The 25,030-nt window shown below is 32.6% G+C and overlaps 1 protein-coding gene across 1 annotated transcript in view; it reads left to right on the top strand.

Annotated features, from left to right (window-relative positions):
- Positions 1-1,467, top strand: part of MS3_00010427 (uncharacterized protein) — a gene marked incomplete at its 5' end in the record, with an annotated part of 42,069 nt that extends 40,602 nt beyond the window's left edge. Inside the window, one exon of the mRNA XM_051218792.1 lies at positions 144-1,467. Within this exon, the coding sequence (XP_051071910.1) occupies positions 144-1,166 (1,023 nt within the window). The 3' untranslated portion in view covers positions 1,167-1,467. The remainder of the gene's footprint in view (positions 1-143) is intronic.
- Between the last annotated feature and the right edge of the window lie 23,563 nt (positions 1,468-25,030).

The raw sequence follows: 25,030 nt of genomic DNA, 5'->3' as shown, positions 1-25,030 counted from the left end.
TCAAATATTAAGTTTTATACTTACTTGAATAGTACTATTATTTTGTTATTATAAATTAAAACAAATATCCCTGTAAAATGTTGACAACTTTATTCACGTCTCCTTTTGTTTTTCTTCAATTTACTTTTCTCAAATGTTTACAGTCATTACAATTACATAATTTTTCATTAAAAGAACGGATACGTATTTTGGAACAATTATTATTACTATCTGTAATTGTTGGACGTTGGTTAATGCCTAGAGAAGGATTAACACGTGATCAACTATCTCAATTATTATTAATTAACATTGGTACAGCAGCAGATATATTGGAATTATTTGAAGCATTTAATGAACAAGAAGTTCGTAGAAATGATTTTCTACGCACTGTAATTTTATCATTATGGCAAGCTAGTTTATTACAATTTTGTTTCAATAAAACAGCACTTAAAACACAAAAGAATTACAATAATAGAAATTTATTATTGTCTAAATCAAATGAATTATCTTCATTTCAAAGTTCAATGGATGAAAAATCATTAAGTGATGGTGAAAGTCGATTTACTGCTAACAATAGTAATAATAATACCAATAGTAATGATAGTGATAACGTTGCATCAAATTTAAAAAATAAATCTCTAAGAAGGAATACATTAGCTTATTTAAAACAATGGTATTTAACGCGTAAAAATCAAAAACGAGAACCAGAAAATCCAGATCATGACAATTGCATTATTACCAATGTTGAATGTGGTTCCACATTAAAAATCCCCGAATCAGACGTACAGCGACAACAACAACAACAGTCAGCTCAATTACTTGTTCCACCTTTAACATTATCATCATCACCATCATCATCAAAAATTGATGGTATACCAAAATCAGTATCACAAAATGATTTTATAGATAATTCTAACAATGTCAATTGTCCATTAATTGGTGGTTGTCTTTTATTATGTCGTGAACGACCATGTTTATGTTGTGAAACTGAATTATGGGCTATTGGTATATCATTAATGTTACAAGATTTACCATTTCTTATATTAAGAATAACTTTAATAGTATATTATAATGTAAAAAGTTATTCAAATGTATTTTTCACTTGTAAAAATACTTTATTAATTTTATTACAAGTATTTCGTTCAATTGTTATATTATCTGAAGCTGGTAAATTTAATCCATTTTAATTATTTCAATGTTATTTGTATAAATCAATATACAATTATAGTTTATTGAATAATTTCATTAAATTTTTTTTTGTTTAAATCAGTAAAAAATAAACAATTGAACAAGGTCATGTGTAATCATTGAATAATTTGAAAAATGAATCATTTTTTGACTTTTTTAAAAAAAAAAAAGAAAAAGAAAAACATTAGAGATAGAATATTGACACAATTAATGTCATTGCTGAAAAAAACACGGATGGATTTTTTGTAACATTATTGTGTAATTGATTCAATATTTTAAATAAAGAGTTGTGATTTACGCAAATTGTTTGTTTATTTTGTTTCTTTGTTTCACATATTCTTTTCAATATATTTAAGTCTTTTTGAAGAAGAAAGAAAATAACTGAGAAGAGGCTCCTATTTAAAACTGTTCGTCATGTAATGAACAGAACATCGGTGGGGACAATCGAATGTATTTAGCACACAACTACAGAGTTACTCGATAAAATAAAAAAACCATACAGCAAATCGTTAATTTGCAAAATATCAATCCATCATATCAACCTGGACTTTTCCTGTTGCAAACATCAATCCATTGTCTCACATTTCATTGCTCATTCGTTTCCTTACAAATTGCATTGTGTTCTCACTCTTCCTTACTTGATCTTCCCCCATCTTCTGCTGCCAGACATTACGTTCTTGACGCGTGTCATATACCACTTACATCAATATAAGTAGTACGCAACACAGTTATATATATATGTATATGTAGTGAACGAAGAGTTGTTTAATGCAAAATTACCGAGTACTTTGGTAAAACTGTAAAAGTCATACATTAAATACTACATTTGCAAATCTTTTATCTAATGTCCTTTACATCATTCATGATTCTTTCGATCCTAACTTCTTTAGTTCAATCTTCTTAATCTCCTCTTGAACAGGCATTCCACTTCTAACTAGTTTTCCATACTACTAATGTCTGCCGACATCAGTAGTAAACACCATATATATATATATAATCCATTTTCTCATATTATATCATTTTATGATGATATATTTCATACAGAACAATTTAGTCTTCATAAGAATTATATTAGTAGCACCTAAATTACAACACTCAAATGAAAAGCATCATTTATTTTACAATAAAAACCACATCAACTGATTATCTTATGAGTTAGGATTAAAAATGTATTTAAAATATAATCACTGAATAAGAAATAATTATATACCCAAGAAAGTACAAGTCAATTAACAAGATGCCTAAAGATTCGGCGTTTTTCCAAACTTATTAAGTAATACAATTACTTTAATTGCCGAAGAAGTGAAGACGACATTCATCAAATGTTCATTAGTGACTGACTTCAAGATGGATTTTCTGGAGTTACAGTGAGAAGTTGTGACCAGTGGAGTTCAGTCCATGTCGCATAGAGACCGGTGTCTACTTCACACAATGGATGAATGGTTGTGTGCGATACATGGATCGACTGAAGTCCGCCCGTTCAGTGGTCTAGAGGTTAAGCATTCGCGCGCGGGATCGCAGGCCCTGGGTTCGAGTTCCGCATGCAAGATCATGACTAAGCACTGCTGAAGAGTCCCACACTAGTAAAGAACGGCCGCCCAGTGATTTCAGGTTTCCTATGGTGTCCTGCCTTACGTAGACTCATGAAGTCAACTATTAAAAAATTACTACAATCTACTCAAATCTGCATTCTGATTAGAATGATAACTTTTTAATAGTTACATTTCTACAACAACCTTGCCTTCATCGTCTACCATTGTCTTTCCAGCTGGCAGTGTACGCTGTAAAATATTAATCTTCCAACAAGCACTAATGACTTTCAATAAAAAATAAGCTATTATGACTGCAATACGTTTATCGAGAATATAAAAAGATATGTGTGATTTGATTTATCCATATTTCCTTCTTGAGTTTTTAAATATTTCACATGTTATTTTCCAATTTACCTTTTTTGTTTGTATAGTTACCTTATTGTTCACAAATCAATTTTGAAGTACTGTTCCCTACTCTATAATTGTGCAACTCAATTAAAACATCTATCATACCACTTGTTTTAACATAGGAGTATTGAATGGTAAATTGTGCGTATAATACAGTAGATCTAACAGTATTTTCTCTCCATTGACTGGTTGTAGATCAACCAGGTCAGTTGTGAGGTAGTAACTCACTGATGACAGTGGCGGATGTGTCGCTCAATTTCGTGGATTAGTTGAAGTTAGACATTAACACCGTTGGATGCCGGCTCAGTGGTCTAGTTGATTAAGCGCCTGGAGCTAGACTGGTAGGTCCTAGGTTCGGATCCCGCGGGGAGGGGTCGTGGATGCGCACTGCTGAGGAGTTCCGCAACAGGACGAAACGACCGTTCAGTGCTTTCAGGTTTTCCATGGTGGTCTAGCTTCAATTGACTCATGATCTCAACTGTTGAAATAAACACACATTAAAGATAAATTAGGTTTCCTTTTTATTCTATTTGGATATATTATTTAAACTATATCAATTTCTCTATGGTTCTTTTATTATTATTATTATTATTTATTTGAACACATACATATTGGTACAAGAGGGCACCAAATATATATGCGTCACACCATATTTGTCTATGTGGGCTGTGATACTGCCCGGGTGCCCAGACCGAAGAAGGTGGTTTTCTAAGGAGGGCCACACCCCGAGCCTATGACCTAGAGGTTTGATCCACAAGGTAGTGGAGCATCGTAGGGAGATGCAGTCCCATGGAAGCCGGTGGCCAATGATTGGTTCATACGCCATTTGTTCCCGCAGGATACTGGAGCCCATGTGCACCATTAGTTTGGAATCCGGTTAAAGCGCCGGACATTCGCTTTTCGTCCTCTCATTTTCGTAAACAACACCCCCGCCACGAGAAGGCAGAGAATAGGACTTCCCTGCCAGAGGCTATATACGCGTGGCCATGTGAGAGCATTGTGAGAGGGAGGGCGGTCCCACCCCACTCTCGGCCATACCAGGGCATTTGGGGGCTCTCTATGGTTCTATTTAACTTCGAGGTTCATAAGTCGCAAATAGCTTCCTTATGAGAGGTTAAAATATGATATTTTCCAAATTTTCTGTATATTTCAATATAATAACTGCAGTTTTTTATAGATCTATCATTTTGTATGAATGTTACCATTAGTTTTATTAAGACATCATGTAAAACTTGCTAAACATATTCAAGGATTATAAATATAGTTGAAAAAACCTTAAGTAAACAAGTCAATATTAAAGTACTGGCCATTTGTCTGCAGTTAATTTTATGATGAATGTAGTCTTCTTCTATATGATACAGTTGCTAATCTTACTTATTCACCCCTGTTACCCTCCAACGGAGCATAGGTCGCCGACCAACATTCCCCAACATAATTTTAGGAATAATACAATTATATTTCCTATGATGTAATATTAATAGTGTAATTATTAAAAATCGTATGATGATTTAACTTTCATCGCATGCATAATATAATCAGGAATATTCCATTTTGTTATGGGATATGACACAAAGTTTTGTTAATAAAATACTAAAAAAACCTGTTATAACAGTAAGCCGACATTGAAATTCAAAACACCATATATTCCGCTTACGTATATGTTTTATTATGACATATTTCCTAGAGTATTTTCTAAGAAAACAGTATATGACATAAGAATAAAGCAGAATAATATGAATTCATTATATTTCATGTTTTTTATCAGCCGCTTATAAACAAATATTCATTAAAGAATCAATCACAATGGCGTCAGTGTGTACACTCTTTGTCTTGTCTTAAACCGTGAGATTAAAATTACCTCATAACATTCTTTCTACGAACTAATTCTTTCTTCCTTCTTTATACACAACCTTTCTTTTATACACTGCTACCACTGAAGTGACTAATTCTACGAATTTGGTGTTCATGTTGTTGTGCTAATGAGGTATAGCAGCTTTTACCGATGCATATATGTGCCTCATCCTACGTTTTAGCTGACTGACTAACTGACTGAACATTGAGGTATGATATGATGTGACGTAGGTGGTAATGATGACGAAAATAATTACAATAAGAGAGATTATCAATAATAATTGTGTATATATGTGCAAGTACAGGTGTGAAGTCATTTGAAAATGGAATTTAAAAACAAAGAGGGAGTGAGGCAGTAATTACAAAAAGTCCGGAAATATATAAGACAAATCATGAGATAAATTGTAGGAGTTGTAAAGAGTTTACATACGATTTGTGTAGGGCTGTGGAGAGTGCTGATTTTCATTCAATCCACGAACCGATCAGCAGTAGATCACCACTCGAAACCGGGATCCACTAAACGGCCATGGATACATACCGCTGAAAAGTTTGCGTGTAAGATCAAACGGCCGTTCAGTGCTTTCAGGTTTTTATTGGTGGTTAAACAATGATTGGTTCATGGTTTAAGTGAAGTTTACTTGAGACTCCAATTACTCGAAGATAGATAGAAATGATTTGGACCATTGGTGTGATGACTGCCTAAAACTGAATGGTTCTGTAATAACTATACGAGATTTGAAGAATCTACAACAGCTGAAAAACTGAGTGGATGAAAAAGAAACTGATGAATGAAAGGATGATCTCAGTGTACATAGAATAAGAATTAGTTTGGCGAAGACCACATAACAAAATAAATATCAATATAATGCTAAACATAATAATAACAAAAAAAATAATAATTGCAGATAAAATCAGTCAAAGCTGTAAACTTACCAAGGTAGTAATAAGCTTATTACTGTCTGTTTCTGAACACATAAATTAGGTTCGAGTTTTTTATTTCTACTGCTTCGGGAAAGCTAAGGGGCATCAGGCTCTTGTTTGTCGATAATTTTGAAGGATTACGAAATGTCGATTATATATCTGGCATCGATTAAATGTTGAGCTACTGCATCATTTAGAGGCGTTGGGCCTCTTAGTTTTTGAAACATCTTCGAAAATGCGAACATATATGTGTTTTGTACGTACACATAAATTGACAAATGCGATTGGAGGTACTGAGAAAACAGAACATGTCGATTTTCATTTGTTTGAGTGAGCAATATATTTAAGATATAGTTTTCAATTTCGTTCCTGGACTAACAACCTTCATCTCTGAATTTATTCAATGATCAATTATTACATCAATTTTACCCCTTTGAAGCGCAAATATACGAGGCAAGTTTTCTTTCCCCCCCCCTGTATCGTATTTAACACGTACATTGGTTTTGGAATACCTCTCGACGGAATTTCCTGGATATGCACTTTCAGGTAGACAGATTGTATTGAAGGCAATTTATTTTCGCAGTCTTTCTTCTAAGCAAAGTTTGCATTGTTTACCGGTTACAAAAGTGGCTGAGAAAAGTAGAGGAGCGATCTTTTTATGACACAACACTGACCGGCATACGTTTGTTCATCATGACTCCCTGGTTAGGGTCCGAGGGATAGTGCAACCTAACGGTTTAAGAATTTATCGGACATAGATCAAAACAGAAGCTAAAGATTATCTCTGTAATATTTACTTTTTCCATTAGAAAGAAAGTTCTTTAGCTGAAAGGATTCTTTCGTATTGTATTTTTTGTAACCAAATGATTTCTCCCATTATATACTACTCTTGTTTACTTATTTTCGCTATTATTTTTTGATGATATTGACTCTCATCGATCTCTTTACAATTTGATTCACTTATTTATATGATGAATGTACTTAGTTTGGTGTCCATTTGTACGGATATTTGTTGAAAAATATAAATATTTTCGTAGTAAATCTTCTCATTAAAATTATTGTGATTGATTACGAGAGCTATTCTACCTATTATCTGATATATATAATGCGAATGTTCGGTTGTCTGAAAAACAATCTGACTTTAAAATCTGATGGTCAATTTGTGATGGTCTGTAGTTACCTAAGGAACAAACACTACTAATACCACTCACTGGTATTAGGATACATATATGTAATTCTAAAATGTTAATCAACAATAATACATTCGATTGTTGAAAAAAAACTTTGTCTTCAGTGATTAACTGCCTCACAACAGACATGATTGAACTTCACTGGTCATAGCTTCCCACTAAAACTCCCATAACTCCATCTTGAAGCTTAACCAAAGATCTTAGTACCATAGATGCGCACAGTTAAGGAGTTCCATACTAGAACGAAACAACCATCTAGTATTTTCAAATTTTCAATCATGGTCTAACATTGATCTATTCATAATATCAATCTAGAAAAACAAATTTTTTATTTCAAAAACCTACCTTGAATTTGGAACAAAATATGATATCTACAATGTTACTAGTGATAATCCTTTTTTTTTAAAAAAAATTGTTTTTTGCGGGAAAATGTAGCAATATACTAACACTTTATTTCAATCTACCTTTAGTCTTAATTAATTTAAACAAAATATATGATGTATGCAATAAATAGATATATTATACCGCATTATTAGAAAACAATTCATCATATATATATATATATATATATATATATATATATATATATACAATCTTTTAATGGTAATAAATGTCAATGGTTTTGAAACTTTACTCTTTTCTTTTCTTTGAATACAACAATCTTGATCTATAAGTTTTATGAAAAGAAATATTTTCGAAAGAATAAAAAGGTTACAATTTTTCGTTAGTAATTATCGAAGTGAATTTTCAATTGAACATTCATATTTTTTTTCTTTTTGTTTCAAAAATATCAAACTTTTTTGAGTGGATTGATTAGATCTCATTTTGTTCTTTAAAAAGAAAAACTATGGTAACTATGTAACAAATGTAAAATAGAAATTAACCATAATATTTGAAAAATTAGAAAAGGTTTTTTTCATAGATTAAAATTTTTTCTAAATGTAAAGTAACATGATTTTGGAGACGAAACACGAATTGGTAATAGAATATAATTCAATCAACCCAGACAAATTGGTTCAGCATTCGATCTAATTGTAATAAAACCCGTGTGTGTGTGTGTGTGGGTAATATTTTAAATTTAATGGAATTATTAAACATTTGATGGGTTTTGTGGAGATTGTAGTAATTTCAGTGGTTAAGATCATGAGTCAGTTGAAGCTAGAAAACCATGGAAAACCTGGAAGCATTAAAGACAATAGTGAATGTGTCGTTCAATTTCGTGGATTAGTTGAAGTTAAACATTAACACCGTTGGATGCCGGCCGGTTCAGTGGTCTAGTGGTTAAGTGCTCGCGCGCGAAACCAGTATGTCCTGGGTTCAAATCTCACGAGGGGCGAGGTTGTGGATGCGCACTGCTGAGGAGTCCCACAATAGGACGAAACGACCGTTCAGTGCTTCCAGGTTTTCCATGGTAGTCTAGCTTCAACTGACTCATGATCTTAACCAGTGATATTAAATATTTACAACGACTGTTATAAAATTGACTATATTTATATTAATTTAATAGTTGATTTCATGAGTCAATTGAAACTAGATCAACATTGAAAACTTGAGAGCACTGAACTGTCGTTCCGTTCTAGTATGAGATTCCTCAGCAGTGCGCATCCATGATCCCGCCTCGTGAGATTCCAACCCAGGACATATTGGTTTCGAACCATTACCCTCTAGACCACGGAGATAGCATCCGACCGTGTTAGAGTCTAACTTCAAGTAATTGCGCCACTGTCAATCACTGCCTTTAGTGAGCTACTATCTCACAACAGACCCAGTTGAACTTCACTGATCACTGCTTCTCACTAGAACTCCAGGAAATCTATCTTGGATACAGTCACCAGTGAGCACATGATGATTATAATCAGAGAGGGGTTTTGTAGATATCGTAATAATTTAATAGTTTAATTCATGAGTCAATTGTTATTTGATGAGTAATAAGCTGTTCTTTGATTTACCTTCAAGTTTACGCACTTTAGTTGTAACCACCTGACTTTATTATCTTGATCCAATAAAAAGTACTATTCGTTTGAGTAGTTTATGTCTGCTTCCAAGTAGCGCAATATTTTAAAGATACAAAAAGTGTGTAACTGAAACTTTATTTGAAAGTATACAAATAAAATAAATTTTCAGTTACGTCTTAGTATCAGGTCGCAAACTAGGGTGCAACGACCGTCTAGTGATTGTTAAGATATTCATGATTATCACATATGATCAATAATTTCAAAATAATTATATGTTTAATTGAATGGGCCCCGACTTTATCATTTTTGTTCAAATATCTGTAAGTCTTAGGTTCGATTCCATGTGAAATGAAACGCACACATTGCTAAAGAGTTATGAACGTAGACGAAATTTATGTTCTGTGCTTCCTGATTTTCAATAGTATTCAAGTTCTTATCTGATCATTATGAAAATCGATGTCGAATTGTAAACAATCTCTTCAAAATCAATTTAATCAATTTTACGATCGTTTTGACTAAGTTTTTTTCAATTAATAAAAACATATTACTTATCTTGAGTGATCATAGTTTTGCAAAAAAATAACAAACATTTTCGTTTTTATACGTTTATTGACAATGTGAAAGTATCAGAATGTTTGAGTCTTATTTTGCTTCAATTTAATATATAATAAATTGTTCGGTAATCTGACGTAATTCATACTCAATCAATCTTACTTTCGGTAATAACATACATATATTTTTAAACCATAGAATATTGTTTTATCCTAGTGAGTTCAGTGTATCTTTTGCTTAACTATTTCTTCTCCTTTTTTCGATGTAAAATACATAAAGTTTATATGAACATATCAAATTATTACAATAAAGTATATGTGCTATATCATTCTCTTAAACAGTATATAAAGCAGTCACAAATAAGAAATAATGAATACAAGATAAAGGAATAAATTAAGTAGTACCTTTTACCCATATTATTATTGATTTCCTGTTAGAAGAAGAAAAAAGAAGTAAGAAACCGGAATGATTAATTTTCTAATCTGAATCAATGGTATATCACTTCTTTTTTTTTTGTTTCGGAAAAAGAAAACAATGTCAAAGTAGACAAGAAAACGAGTTGTCTTTTGAAATGTCAGCATAAATTATCTAAACTATGCAAACATTGAAAATAAAAAAGATTTTAGTTAATATAAAGGACTTTTGTTTTAGTTATGATGTATGTGAATATAATAAAGCATGTGACGTTTTTTTGACAGTATTGGAAACAATAATTTCTTGGTATGTATATAGTACTCAGTGAGACTTGATAAATAGGCTATTAATAAATAATTGAAGATAAATATAGATAAAAGAACTTAATATCCAAAGTAAACATATTTAGTGGTTCAGTATGTGACTTCAGTTAGATCGTATATTGATCGCTATCGAATGATTGCTATCGAAATATACATCCTGGTTATCTACGTATATAATCATCGACTTAAATCGCATTAGTGAATAACGGAATTAAAATAAGTCAAATACAAGAATGGATTTAAAAAAAGCATATTTCATACAATCGTTGATCCAGACAAGCGAGTGAAGAAACGAGTCGAAGAAAGCGAAGAGAAGAGAGAGAATAGAAATGACACGTGGTGAAGAAGGCGTGTAAGCTAACTCCATTTAATCAAGAGTTAATCAATATTTATAGCCGAACAAAAATAAGTTACACACATATGATGAATAGGATAAAATGTACACATACATACGCTTATAGAAGAACAGTCAGGGTTAATAAGTGAATAATTAACAAGGTGAAAACACGACTCAAATAGAATGAATAAATTGACCTGTCCAGAAGCTAGAATAAATTATATGGGCTTAACATAGTAACCGACACTACAAATTCACCAAATTTATTTTATCGAAATATTAAATCAACGCAGAGCTTGTACATGGCCAAGATGCATCTAGACCTAGTTTTGATGAGGAAGGTTATATTAAAACTTTTAGATATAATTCAATAGTAATCTAAATTACCTGTTTGGCAATAGTAACATTTTTATTCATGAAATTATACACAATTTATTGAAGCATTCAGTAAGCTCTGGTTAGCGTTTTTTTAGTGAGTTAGTTTTCCACGGGATGGGGTCGCTAACCCCATAGCCGACCCTCCTCCTTTATCCGGGCTTGGGACCGGCAGTGGCCCCCGGAGGGACTCCAGGTGGAGTTAGGCTCAGTAGGTCTCAATATACACAAACGGAAAAGCAAGATTCTCCGATACAACACAGCATGAACCAACCAATCACAATTGACGGCGAAGATTTGGATGATATGAAAACCTTTACACATCTGGGCAGCATCATTGATGAACAAGGTGGATCTGATGCAGATATCTTGAAGCGGATCGGTAAAGCAAGAGCAGCATATTTACAACTAAAGAACATGTGGAACTCAAAGCAACTGTCAACCAACACCAAGGTCAGGATTTTCAATACAAATGTCAAGACAGTTCTACTGTATGAGGTGGAAACTTGGAGAACTACGAAAGCCATCATCCAGAAGATACAAGTGCTTATTAACAGCTCTCTACGCAAAATACTTCGGATCCGTTGGCCAGACACTATTAGCAACAACCAACTGTGGGAAAGAACAAACCAGGTCCCAGCGGAGGAAGAACTTTGGAAAAAGCGCTGGAAGTGGATAGGACACACATTGAGGAAAGCACCCAACTGCGTCACAAGACAAGCCCTCACATGGAATCCTGAAGGTCAAAGGAAAAGAGGAAGACCAAAGAACACACTACGCCGAGAAATGGAGATAGACATAAGAAAAATGGACAAGAATCGGATGGAATTAGAAAAGAAGACCCAGGACAGAGCGGGTTGGAGAATGCTGATCGGCGGCCTATGCTCCATTGGGAGTAACATGCGTAATTAAGTAAGTAATTTAGTAAATTAATACTAATAAAAGTATATTCTTTAAAACTAATTAATGAAACCAAATATGTACGGATGAGCCAATCTAAATCGAGAAAATCCATATCGTTTTTTTGTGTTCAAAATTAAAACATAAATGGCGTCTAATTTGTATCACATAAAAAAAGCCTGTAGAAATACCTGTGTACTGTTTTTAGGTTAACATAAATTCAAGTCAGTTCTTTTATTCATCATAGACCGAAAATGACAGAGTGAAACATGAAAAACAGTTAACTTTTTATTTAGACTTTTTTAACATTGTCTAAATTAATGAGATTTTATTTCAGTATATTAAACTGATAGAAATCTAGTGAAGAAATTATTATACAAATCGCCTACTGAATAATAGACAAGCTTGTGAAGTAGAAATTATAAAATACCTAATAATCTCTAAATATGACTTCCACATATCAGTGGTATAATATAGAATTCTCAACACAAAGTATACCAACAAGTTTCCTTTTCGCATTTCTATATCGATCTTGATGATAAATATTAAGTGACCGTCAATTAGATGTTACAAGATCAGTAATCATCATCTCATTAATGTACATTCTTTTCGATATATATATTGCCATCAACCACAATATCTCTGATTGCCCTCTTTCTTAACTTGAACAGCGAAATGTTGTGAACTTTTCAAAAACTCACCTGAATAGGTTGTACAATTCATTGATATAACGATGTTTGAAACAAACGAATGACAAATAACTTGTTGAAATATCTAGATGGCTGGAACAGGTTGACCATATATTCAAGAAAATCGCCTTTCACATTCAAAATTTCTATTGTGAAATTATTCTATATTCACATTATTAATTGACTTTATTCATTATTTAACTTGAAAACAGTTCATATATTGAGTTAAATTAAACTATTGAAAATCTGTTAACAGTGCAATGATGATAGTGCAATAGTGTGATTTAACTAAATAATCACTATAGAATGTTAACATAGTTATCTGGAGATAACGTACTCACAATTGTGCTTAAAGTTATTCTATGACAGACACTGAACACGTTTCATACAAAAATACAAAAATCATTCGAATGATGTAACATCAATTATTGTCAGTGGATCATTTAACAATACATTGAACATTTATTATCAACCATTCTATTTTGAAAATCGGTAACTCATCAATTAAGTCAACAGAACGGTTCGGATTGTAGTTCAACCACCAACATCAAAAACATCTATTTCATAATTATCTGATGCTCTTATATAACCATTAGCAATGCTAGCACTCCAAAAATCACTTGACAAATGTTTTTAGTTTTGTAATGTAATTGTGGGAAATTGGACTTTTCATTTCCGTGTCGTAATCGCCTATTTCTACTTCAATTTGTGTTTCCCACCTAGAACAACCTTAAAAGTCGTTCATTCGTTTATTTTTTTAGTACGCTATATTGTGACGCCTTCCAAGCTGATGTTTTCTTATTGTATGCATACAAATGAGTTGTGTGTTTGTTGTTCGTTCGTTCGTTCATTCGAGCTGCTTGTAAAATGACATATTTTCTCGACTGAATCTGGTCTTCTCTCTCTAGTTAGTGGTACTGAGACAGATAGGAATATCTTAGCTTATCTTGTTATTGCGTTGCTGAATTCCATTTCATTCGCCATTCCGAGATCATATCGTAATCCCTTGAACACAATATTAACTCATTCAGTAAACTTGATCAATATTTTAACATTATTTCACAAGTGCTTCTTTGTGAACTTATCTTTACAACAAATAAACAGCACAGTTCTTTTCAAACGATAAATTTATAACTTATATTTCAAAACAAATAATACGACCTCTTTTATGTATACACTTAATAACTGAATTCAAGAACATGTATAGAAAGCGTGTTCATTTAGATAAGAGTCAGACTTATATAGTCTCTAGACTTTTAAAGCTTAAATATGACTTATATAGTTATTTATTATTACTTTTCTATCATTTTATTCGACGTTTACTTAATTGTATGACGCCTTTAATATGAAACTAATTAAGCAATAATTACAATCTAACTAGCTTTTAACTAGTATAACATATGTCCTATTTCATTTGTATCCGTGTATGTCTATGTTTAGTCTAGTCCTTGTAAGTGATTATTTATCTAACAGCAATAATGTTGTATCCATATATTCATTTAAATAATTTCATCAGTATGTATACAGTAACAATATTAACCCTAATGTAATGTTAATTCAAATAATATTTGCAAAAAATAATGTTTGTATATTTCATTATTGATTTACACTGAAGTATGTAGTTGAAAATACTCATATTGATTGGTCACTGAGTAGTTATCAATGTTATGTTTGCCATTAGTGCTGAATTAAACGCTAGCTATCAAGTTCCAGTGTGATTACGTATTTGAGTGATTAATATGGAAGTAAACGTTAATGTTAAATGGTTCGAGATATTTGTATTTCAGTTCATCAAATAGTTAAACATGCCATCAGAGTGATTCATGGTCAACATCATGGATTAATGACACTTGGCGACGTAGAATCGAATCCCATAGAAACTATCAGTTTCATAATGGTACTCCAGGTGCTCCATACTGATGAATATCTCAATCATCAGCCGAATAGGAAGCGTATATAAATAAATTCGATGACTTTGATGGAAAAAACTTTAAATCAAAGCAAAATATGGTATGAATTATTTGGACGAATAAGTCAGGTAATCCCATAGTTTTACCGCCAAATAGATGGAGAATAGTCGAAGGAATCTATGAGTAATTATTTACAAACACATATATCTCATTATTGATATTCTGAATAAATTTCGACCAGTCTTCTCTCGGATATGTGCATCTGATGTTCACTGCTTCGATTTCGCCATAATCCTATAAGTTTATATTAAATAGATAGAATGTGACTAGTATCGGAACCAAGGGAGCTCGTCTCGTTTTATTTAGAACCTAATAGCTGGTTGAACCCGTATTTAAGATCACGTTCGTCCCAGAATTTTAATCTAGCATCTTTCACTTCAGACATCGAGTTGTGTTGCTAATGAAATTTCTTATATGATTAACAGTGATTTTTGAAGCATAACAGAACAAATGTGGGTATTCGATGAAAGGTTGACTATTAGGACGTTTATGATACTACTAACATTTATAATACATTGATCTAGTATCACAAAACAATTCATGCACTCAAAGTTTAGATTTAGAGTGGAAAATCTCAGTTTGTTTGTATGGACCAAAGTGAAACGTAACAATTTTTGTTGGGAAAAAAGTTACTTGTGATCTTGTGAATTCTAGAAAAGAAAATGAAATGTAAAACCTAGCCAACGGATTAGTCCATCTGGGCTAATGTTTTGCTAACTCATGAAGTCACACATATTCGGGCTAGGATTTACGTATAAATGTCAGCACACATGCTCATTTTGGACGACAGATGTACCGCACTCCTTATTTTTGAGATAGTGGAGAAGATTTGTAGCTCAGGTGGATGATTTTGGTGGGTTTTTGTTCTCTGAGCTGGATGGTTTGGTCGTGGAGGTTTCGTCGTTCTTTTGAACGACATCATCAGCACCAAGTTCAGATAGAAGTGAAGTGTCCAAATTTCTCCATATGTGTTTCACAATTTGTTCTGTGCACCTCGATGTTGATTGGTTCTTATTGACCTTAAATTTGTCATTGTTTACTTCTTTTTTTCGGTTGTGTCATCCATTGGTTTGATTTTTGTTCCTATATTTGTGCATGACTTTTCGGATTGGTTTTTAAATTGGATCCAATTTACATATGAAGAAATTCGAACACTTCACTTCTATCTGAACTTTGTGCTTATGATGTCGTTCAGAAAAACGATGAAAGCTCCATGACCAAACCATCCAGCTCAGAGAACAAAACTCCACCAAAAACTCCTTATTTTTTATATTCGTTATAATTTCAGAAGCGATGACGGAAGTTGCTCTTTTCCGGTAGGGCATATATTATAAGCACACTAAGAATTCACTAGCTGAAAGCTCGTGCGCTCCAAGCTTACACATTAGCATAGATGGTTTGATAGTAACCAGGATCCGGTCTGTTTAGTTTGCCGAACATTATATTCAAGCTTGAAACAAATAAGAGCAAGTCCTATACGTTCCATAGAATGGATATGATCATATATAATGTTTACTAGGTTTCTTATCGATATACAAGTTACATGCATGCTACAGTACTCCGAACGAACAGACTCATATATTCTAAGCTTATGTTTAGGCAGAGATGCATTCTTGTGTCAGGCTCGAGTTAAAAACAGATTATTTGGCTTAACGACACAGTGGGAGATGAGTTCATTCTCTATAACTCGTTCAATTCAGTTCATGAGGGACAATTCCATAAAGTCAGCAGTGTCAATAGAAAGCATGGCTTGGATTTTTCTGTAAGATGCATAGACTATTAATAATAAAAATAAACATGAATTTCTAATTCTTGGAAAATCGAATTTTTCGAATTCTCATAACTTTATATAAATCACTTCTTTAGGGAATTTATAAATAACCAAATTATATTAACATCAGTTAACTCACTTCTTTAATTATCAAGATCTTACAGATTTATCATTATAAGTATGGGGTTATGGAAACTGTTAAGTTTTTGATTGAGATCATGAACAGATTGATGTTACACCATCACTGAAAGCCTAAAAACACTGGACAGCCGTTTCGTCCTAGTATGGGACATCTCAGCAGTGCGCATCCACGATCTTACTCGCAGGATTCAGGCACAGGACCTTCGGTCTCGTACAGGGAAGCTTAACCTATAAACCACTGAGCCGGTACTCAACAATGTTCTACTGAGAAGCCATGATCAGTGGGGCTAATCCATATCGGATAGAGATAGGTATTTACCTCATATAATGGAAGATGGTTGCGCGATTCCGTGCATTGGTTGAAGTTAGATATTCACATCGTTGAATTCCGATTCAGTGGTCTAGAGGTTAAGCGTTCACGCGCAAAACTGATAGATCCTGCTCCTGCTGAAGAGTCCCATACTAGAACGATACGGCTGTCCTGTGTTTCCAGGTTTCAACGGTGTGCTAATTTTAATTAACTCATGAAATCAACCATTAAATTACTAGAATCTCCATGAAACCCCTTTTTTATAAAAATTGTTTATCTTTGTTTTCATTTTCAAACTTTAATCATTTTTATGGCGTCATCATCCATACAGATTGTTTGTTTTCTTTTCATGATTATTTACAAGTATCAATGTAACATAAACTGAAGTGTTTTATTTATTTTTTGTTGGTTTTGCAATAGTCAATATTATTTCTCCATAATTAAAATTAATTTTATGTTACATAACTATACTGTAATGTGTATTCAATAAAGGTTATAATAAATTTTGCGATTATTAATTATGTAAAAGAGTTTGAAAGATTGAAAATGAAATCAGTGTCTTTTAATTTTACAATAATTAATTTTTTTGGTTTTTTGTTTTTTAATGGGAAGATACAAGCCAAGCAATAGCAAGTGGATTCGAATTCACCCAATTGCACAAACAAGTGGCTATCAGGATTCAGTAGGTGAGTGGATAACGCGATGGCGTTTGAAGCGAATAGTACTGGCTTCGAGTTCCAGAGTGAAAATCAACTCTGAGATGCAGGTACATCCAGCTGACGAGTCCCAAGTAGGACGAAACGCACGTCCTGGATTCCATTACTAACCACTATCCATCATTGCTTACAAATAGCTTGTGAATTAAGGTAATATCGAGGTATACGCACAGTATGCACATATGCCAATAACAGACTGATCAATTGTAGTCTTAAACCTCAATGGGAAGATACAAGCCAAACAATACCAAGTGAATTAATGTAAAGTTTGTTAAAAGGAATTAATTACATTATTTAATAATAATATCTGTTTATGTTAAAATTCTATTACAGAATAATTGATTACATAACTTAACTAACATTACTAAAATGAATTACATCTTTCAAATAATACTTTTTAATCTTTATGTTTTTTATTTAGAAACAGAAATTACAATAAAGAGGAAGAATGTATTTGTAAAATCTCAGCGAAAGAATTTGAAGTAAATCCAACGTCTCGCCTGGTAATCTGGTCCAAGCTTTTTCAACGAAAATATAATCAAACAACAAAATTATCGAATATAAATAGGTACATGATTCTCTGGTTTACTGTATACTTCGTAAAGGTATTTCAGAAGAGATCTGAAGGATTCTAACTCTTCAAAATATAAGAGTGTTCTTTTGAACAAGCAATACTCTAAGATCAAAACTAGTAAGAATCAAAGATGCAATTCACAAGGAAGAACAACAGAATTGTGTTTATGAAATCAAATGTAATGACTGTAATGCAACTTATGTAGGTGAAACATCAAGACAACTGAGTGTGAGGGTGAAAGAACACAAACTGTACTTAAAGCACACTCCTAAATTCTCAGATGATTACTCACTTACTTACGCCTGTTACTCCCAATGGAGCATAGGCCGCCGACCAGCATTCTCCAACCCACTCTGTCCTGGGCCTTCTTTTCTAGTTCCATCCAATTCTTGTTCATTTTTCTCATGTCTGTTTCCATTTCCTGGCGTAATGTGTTCTCCGCCCGAAGTCCCTCCGCGGGCTACTGCCGGTCTCAAGCCCGGATAAAGGAGGAGGGTTGGGCATGGGGTTAGCGTCTCCATCTCGTAGAAAACCAACTCGCTAAAAAAACGCTAACCAGAAACATTCTCAGATGATGTAAGAGAACAAATCAGCTATAGCATTACACTTGATAGAATCGTGTCATACAATTGAGTTCAATGGCGCATGAATCATTCAGAAAGGCTTTAATTCTTACGAAGAACGACTAACAGCCGAAGCCCTACACATATGGGCTAATCCAAACAGTATTAATAGGAGAGATGGAATACAACTAGCTGTCTCATGGCAGATAATAATTAATGAGTAAACCTGAACTCCTTATTCCATTCTAGCTATCTATATCATATTAACTAATCAATAGATAATGCATTTAACAGTTCAAATCAGTTATCTTATCTGAATATGTTAAACAATTGACTGGAACGTTAAAATAACACAAATACAAACTTTCAATTACGAATACATTCCTCTCTGAATTCAGTCTTCTATCTTGTTTACTAATCTTGTTTATTTATCTTCATTTTATGCATGCTGTGACATTTTTGATTCATACCATATACAAAATGATATGTTTTTTCTTAATAGACACAGACCGAAGACAGTATATAGTGAATGAAATATTCTCTTCTCATTTACGTATACACACAATCTGTTATCTTAACACTTTTCGTTTCACTTCACATATCTCTTACACACTAATGTAAATACATAATTTAAACATTGTTAACGTTGATCGGATGACTTATTCAGTATACAGTAAACCAGAGAACCATGTACCTATTTATATTCGATAATTTTCTCTGAAAAAGCTTGAACCAGATTGCCATGCGAAACGTTGGATTTACTTCAAATTCTTTCGCTGAGATTTTACAAATACATTCTCCCTCTTTAATGTCTCATATTAACTCGGCGCCCAAATATTGTGAAACTATTCGTTCAAATTTAGACGAAAGTTCTTATTTACAGAAATTACATGTTTGGAATAGCATGTTTTAAGGAATTCATAATAAGCAATAAAACATAGATTGTAATATGATATTGTTTCTGTGAAATAGGACAAAACACTGTAAACTTTGTTCTTTAAATGTTCAGTTTCGATTCTTAGATTGTTTTCAAACCCTATGTGTACATACATAACTATATTAAATTCCTTTTATTCTTTTAAATATAAATGTAATCTGTCTAATAGTTCAATAGTTGACTCAAATATTTTCTGATACCTACCTCTTTCTTTACCTTAACAACAAATTGTCTTAGAGCTAGATTAAAAACTATCAATAACTAAATATAGTAATATTCCATAAAATGTGTTTGTTAAATGATTGTAAATAAATTTGATTTGTTTACTAGTCGTTATGTAGCATAAAGCACTTAACCTATTGTCAGGTCTATCGAAGAGTCCAAGTCACCTAATTGAGATACACGCAAAACCGAAGTTTCCAAAACAACGATTTGTCCACAATAGCTGTTCTTTATTAAATTATACACAAAATTTAGTTACAAAACCTCAACTTGTGAGGTGTCTGGGGCGTTTAAACACGTCCTTCAAGTGTGAAAATGAAAAAGCTTCCTGTAACAGTAACATAAAGAATAATTATGACATACGATTGTACGAAAGACAGCTGGTAGCTGTGTCTAAATTTTATAACAGTTTATGAGCAACCGAAACTCGAACCAAGAGCAAAATAATATGGAAACTGTTGCGTTTAAACAAATGTACAAAACTGTGGATGACCGCTATGGTAATTAAGTTACAGTAATTAAAATGATGAATACAATGATAAGTACGATAAACATTACAAATATACGTGAACATTTCAGAATGTTACAGTACAACTTGCGTTACAACGTAAGTTTGAAAATTGTTGGGAATACATCTGCTTACTGAATGTAAGTAAGTAGTATAAGTCAATATACAAAAGAGTAGAAAGGTAACGAGTAGGAACAATGTAAGACAAACTTAACACGTATTCAAATTGAATGAGAAGTCTTGTAGATGATAATATTTTTTTGGTAATCTATTTTGCTTGTTTAATCAAAGGTTCTATCTTAAATTTGGAATATATCCTATGTTAACATTATGAGAGGAAAAAAATGGTTTACAAGGATATCAACTACTTCGGTGTTAAACTGTACACCATAAGGAAATAAATATTTAAACCAGAGAAAATACACTTTCGTAATGAATATGTATATGACTATATAAAAACTGTTATATTATATTTATTATATTTTATTTTTTGGCTTTGTTCAATATTATATTGTTGGCACAATATAGAATTCTCAACACAAAGTATATCAGAGAGTTACCGTTTCTTACTTCTTGGTCGATCCAGACGACATGTATAGTTAGAAGTTAGCAGTCCAGGAATCGACATCTGAATAATGTACACTCTTTTCGCTGTATATTTCTAGCCACCACAATGTCTCTGATTCTAATTTCTTGTAACTTGTACAGTGAAAGGTCGTAAAGTTTTCATAAACGTACCTAAATAGGCTATGCGATTAATAGATATAATGGTATTTTCAAACAAGCAAAAACAAATAACTTGTTGAATTATCTATGAGGCAGAAACAGGTAACCTAGATGTTCAAGCAGGCCACCGTGGTACAGTTTCATATCGTTAACTAGGAAAGTGTGACTAATTTAACATATCAGTTTTCATAAATTAAAAAACTTATTGTTCAAAGCTTATAATTGATCTTAACTAATATATAATGCAATTTTTGGAATTCTGTGAAAGGTGTATAATCACTTAGTCGATTCGGAGAGAAAAGATGTAATAGTTTTGTATACATGATTTCTACTTTACAAAGCCTAATATTTTCAGCATTTGTAATATGTGTCATTTATTCATTAGAAAGAAATAATTTTATTCGGATCTGAATATTTTTGAGTTTTTCAAAGTATTGCTAGCTAGTGTTACTCAATACACGTTTTGGTATTCCATTCTGGAAAATAAACAATGCAGTAATCCCAACTAAACGATATCTATTCTATTAAGCGATGTAATCTGAGGATAAAATCCTACTATGTTTATCCTTCGAAATTATAATTTTTGTAGTTTGAAAATATGCACGTCTATTAGAAAATATTTATTAGTGAATATCAATAGTCCATTCGTTGATTTTCATGTCTACTTACAAAGTTCTAGTTACTAGTATGCATAAGCAACCCATAAAATACACAGCTGAACGAATGTTATTGAAATGGTACGCAATAAAAGTATGAAATGATGTATTTCATTCAGAAGTACACTCTACGTTTACAGAATGACAATACTATTTAGCTAACCACACTGTGGCAAGTAAAACAGATTTAAGCTTAATACCTATTATGAAATCCTATTGGTTTAATCACCGTTAGAGCTTTGTAGTGGATTAGAAAAACGATGAATGTTAATTAAATGTTATGATAGAGAGGTTCATTTATGATAAATAGGACATCTTGACAGCAAGCCTAAAACTATTATATATCATGTTGAATTACCGAATGACACTAGTGTTCAAACATCGAACTGGTCATAAGGTCAACTTTCAGTGGCCCGATGTCTGACTCCAATTAGACTGTATGAATTACTGCTGTCGAAATATACATCCTGACTATTCTCGTACATTATTATCGACTTAATCCGCGTTAGTGAATAACGGAATTAAATAAACCAATTAAGGGAATGGATTTTGAATATATATATATTTTGTACCCTCGTTGATTGGAACAGACCATCAGAGAATTGCAGAGAATGAAGCGAAAAGAGAGCGAAGCGAAACGAAAGAACGCCCAGTGGAGAACGCGAGTGAACCAGCCCTATTTAACCAAGCTTTAATCAATATTTATATTTACACAAAAATAAGCTACAAACATGTGATGAGTAGGATAAGAAGTGTACACACATACGCTCATATAAAAAAAGTCAGAGTTGATAAGTGAATAATTAACAACAGAAAATGAGTGAATGAATTATAATCTCTATAGTAATTTTCTTTTTGTTTTATTTTTATGCCTAACCATAATCTTGAACGATTTTGTCACCAAGAAGATATGATTAAACTCTAAAATACCTGATAATAAGTATTTCTAACTAATCCTATTGATAATTATGTTTATCATAAGATAACCGATAATAACAAGCTTTTAATTCTTATTGATAATTGAACAATGCATATAGTTTAATATTTCTATATTAATAATTTATTTTCCTTTCATTACATGATGAAGAAAATGCAAATTTACAAATATAATATCAGTATACTAACAGAAATCTAAAGGTTTATAAATTTCTTTTGTTTTCTTTATTGAATTAACTAAATATCATGGATGATGAAATAATCAATCAAAAATTAATTGCTGTTCGTAAACTAACTGCTACTTATCAGTTTCAAGATCAAATCTTTTTGATCGACTTTTTTTCTTTTTTTTTAAATTTTTTTCTTATTACCTTCAATACTAGATTTAACAAATGAATTTCATATTAATGTGCAGTATACAGTTACTGTCAACCTTGTTCATATGGAACCCCACGATATATATATATATATATATATATATGATGAACTTGTATAAACTTATTGACTTTTTAATGTTACAGTATGATTCTACATCTTTGATAACGTCAACTGTAGATAGTGTAACAACTTCGTTGAGTTAATCCTAGTGAATGTGATAGCTATCTAGGGGTTTATAATTTTAGGATATAAACGAGTGCATTTGTTCTAGGACAGTAATATTGCTGAGATCAGCAATTGTCACATCCTCAAGAATGAAAACTAATTTGTTAAAATATGAAATGTTATAAAAATGAGAGTGTAGAGAAATAAAGAAGATAGCAGTCAGAATTAGAAGATGAAAAATTTACACAAACAAGGTGTGCAGACGAGGTGGGCTAGTAATCTACAGTAAATCTATAGTAAGAGCTGTATTGTACCCTCTTTATTCGAAAGCTTGTCCTAGATGGCCGATCATGATCACTTAGCCAGTAAAATTTTGGAATAACTGATAGAAAGTTACCTCATTTATTGCGAAGTGAATGAATTACACATATTACACGCATCGCAGTTGATTTTAAAAGCGTTTTATTTAAATTTATGGTCCGTTAGTTTTATTCATCGATTCGTTTTTTACATGTACGTATTCAGTAAGAATGGATTTGTGAATAACTGAAATTTGGAAAAGGATATAAAATATTCATTTCACTAGATTCTATGATAAAACGGTGTATCTTAAGCTTCTTCACCTAATAATATCTTTGTTGTTCTGTGGGTTTCGTCAAAAATTGCACTTTTATACAAATGTTACTCAAGCAAAGCAACTTTTAGTATGATTACTGCAATTTTTAAAAAAATCACGGAAGACAATCAACCGACTCCTTAGAATTGATTTTAGTAGTGCATTACTACATTCATTAAACATTGCAGTACCAAAGTAGAATTAAGGGTAATTGCATAAAATACTTGAAAGTTATCATGCTGTTGCTTTCTAATTACAGGCCATATTGGCTCTGGTTCTTCTTTACCTTTTATCTTCAAGTTTATTTGATGTCGTAAGTACACACAAATCTGGAGAACCAGCATGTGGAAATATAATGTCTTACACTTTTGATAGAATCTAATCCTTAGTAATCCAAAACCTCGTAGATGGCCGATTTTATTGTTCTGGTTAATAAATTCTATTTCCGCAATGTTGAAATTTTATTTTACCCTACTTTAACAATATATAGCCCATACATTTCTCCCAAAACCATAAAACTAGGCTGGAAATCTATCCTTGAGATTATAAGCCGATATAAGTAGGACTACTATCGAAAACCTGGAAGCACTGGACGGCTATTTTATTCTAGTACAGCGCACAACCATGATCCCGCACATGAAAATAGAACATCAGATCTTCTGTCTCGGGCGCGAACGCTTAACCTCTAGATCACTGAGGCGGTATCAAACGGCGTTAATGTCTAACTTCAATCAATCCACTATGTTTGAGGAAGTCACCCATCGAAGACAATGAAAGATGGCCGCGCAACGCCATGGAATGATTAAAGTTAACATTACCACCCTAAGATGCCACTCCAATGGTCCAGCAGTTACGCCTTGGAGCGCCAGACCGAAGACCCTAGGTTCTACTATCTCGTGCAAGATCGTGGATATGCAATGCTGAAGGGTCTCATACTATGACAAAAAAGCTTCCCAATGCTTTCAGGTTTTTAATGGTGGTGTGACTGACCTGTTCACGATTTCAAAGAAACCCATCAATCCCCATAACTCCATGCTGAATTTATGCTATTAGATTATGTATAGTCTCAACACCCGTTTACACTTGATGCTCTAGATGTAAACTTGGTGACAGTTCAAACTGTCGAAACCCTAAGACTTCTCGAAAATAAAAAAATGTGACGTTTCCCTCATACTGGACTCTTTGATATTGTGTTTTACGAATACCCAGATCAATTATTTACATTCT

The sequence above is a fragment of the Schistosoma haematobium genome, chromosome ZW, assembly GCF_000699445.3.
Source record: "Schistosoma haematobium chromosome ZW, whole genome shotgun sequence".
NCBI classification, from domain to species: domain Eukaryota; kingdom Metazoa; phylum Platyhelminthes; class Trematoda; order Strigeidida; family Schistosomatidae; genus Schistosoma; species Schistosoma haematobium.
This window is presented reverse-complemented; position numbering and strand designations above follow the sequence as displayed.